This window comes from Lactuca serriola, chromosome 6 (assembly GCF_051521515.1).
Source record: "Lactuca serriola cultivar US96UC23 chromosome 6, Lser_US96UC23_V15, whole genome shotgun sequence".
NCBI lineage: Eukaryota > Viridiplantae > Streptophyta > Magnoliopsida > Asterales > Asteraceae > Lactuca > Lactuca serriola.
In genome coordinates this window covers 49,737,245-49,738,637 of record NC_136413.1, presented here as the reverse complement: position 1 = coordinate 49,738,637, position 1,393 = coordinate 49,737,245, and the positions used below count along the sequence as shown (strand labels likewise).

The 1,393-nt window shown below is 42.8% G+C and overlaps 1 protein-coding gene across 1 annotated transcript; it reads left to right on the top strand.

Moving 5' to 3' along the window:
- The first annotated feature begins 225 nt into the window (after nucleotides 1-225).
- On the top strand, nucleotides 226-906 carry LOC145059741 (uncharacterized). Its single transcript, XM_079007538.1, has one exon. The coding sequence runs from the start codon at nucleotides 226-228 to the stop codon at nucleotides 904-906; it is 681 nt and encodes a 226-aa protein (XP_078863664.1).
- The last annotated feature ends 487 nt before the right edge of the window (nucleotides 907-1,393 follow it).

The window sequence follows — 1,393 nt, the reverse complement described above, 5'->3', positions numbered from 1 at the left end:
AACTTCCATCATAATGGAGCTTGTCGGGAGATGCACTGTAGCAACTGTAACAGGAAGGGGAATATCGCTCCTTTATGTAAGGCGCCAGCTCAATAGACCACCCAAGCCACTAATGGTTGGCTGAGTCAGGCGTGTTATGGATGTGGGAAGACGGGGGATTTCAAAAGGGAGTGCCTAAAGGCACAGAACAAGAATGTCGGAGGCGTGGGAAGGGTCTTGACAATAATGCAAGAGGAAGCGATAAAGGACCCTGCTGTGGTTATCGATATGTTTCTCCTCAATAACTCATATGCATGCATACTTTTCAATAGCAGTGCGGAGAAGAGTTTCGTGATCCATAAGTTTAAACACATACTCAAACAAAAACCTCAATCACTCACTGAAATATTCACAGTAGAGATGGATAATGGAAAAACTCAAAGCACAAAACACATATACATAGGATGCAACCTTACCCTAAAAAGTCACTCCTTCCAAATCGACCTAATGCCTGTTACAATAGGAAGCTTTGATGTGATAAATGGCATTGATTGGTTAAGCCATCACCATGTCGATATCATGTGTTACAAAAGGGCCGTTCCACTTAACTTACCAAATAACGAAAGCCTTGTCATCTATGGTGACAAGCCTGACACAAACCTCCAAATCGTCTCTTGCATCAAAGCTCAAAAGTACCAGCACAAGAAGTACCACACATCCCTAGCCCAAGTTGTTGATGAGAAGAGAGAAGTGAAGGACATCAAGGATATTCCAGAAGTCTTCAATTTTCCCGACGTATTCCCAGAAGACCTTCCGGGAGTACCACCCATACGACAAGTCGAGTTCAAAATCGACTTGATTTCTGGAGCCACCCCCATAGCCAAATCACCATATCATAGCCCTGGTAGAAATGCAAGAATTGTCTAGTCAACTGAACGAACTGCTAAGTAAAGGATTCATCAGACCAAGCTTCTCACCTTGGGGAGCACAAGTCTTATTTGTAAAATAATAAAGACGGATCATTCCATTTGTGCATTGACTATCGGGACATGAGAAAAGTCAACATCAAGAACCGATATCCCCTACCCCGAATTGACGATCTATTCGACCAACTTCAGGGATAGAGCTACTTCTCAAAAATCGATCTAAGGTCGGGGTACCATCAGCTCAGAGTCCAGGAGGAAGATATTCTTAAGACACTATTTAAGACTCGTTACAGCCATTACGAGTTCGTTGTGATACCCTTCAGATTGACTAATGCACCTGTAGTTTTCATGGATCTAATGAACTACATATGCCGACCTTACCTAGATAAATTCGTGATAGTGTTCATCGATGACATACTAATCTATTCGCGGAGTAAGGAAAAGCATAGTCAACATCCGCGACAAGTATTGGAGACACTAAGGACGGA

Bases quoted from the DNA above. Each gene is read 5' to 3' on its own strand.
- LOC145059741 (XM_079007538.1), top strand. From the start codon at position 226: ATGCAAGAGGAAGCGATAAAGGACCCTGCTGTGGTTATCGATATGTTT.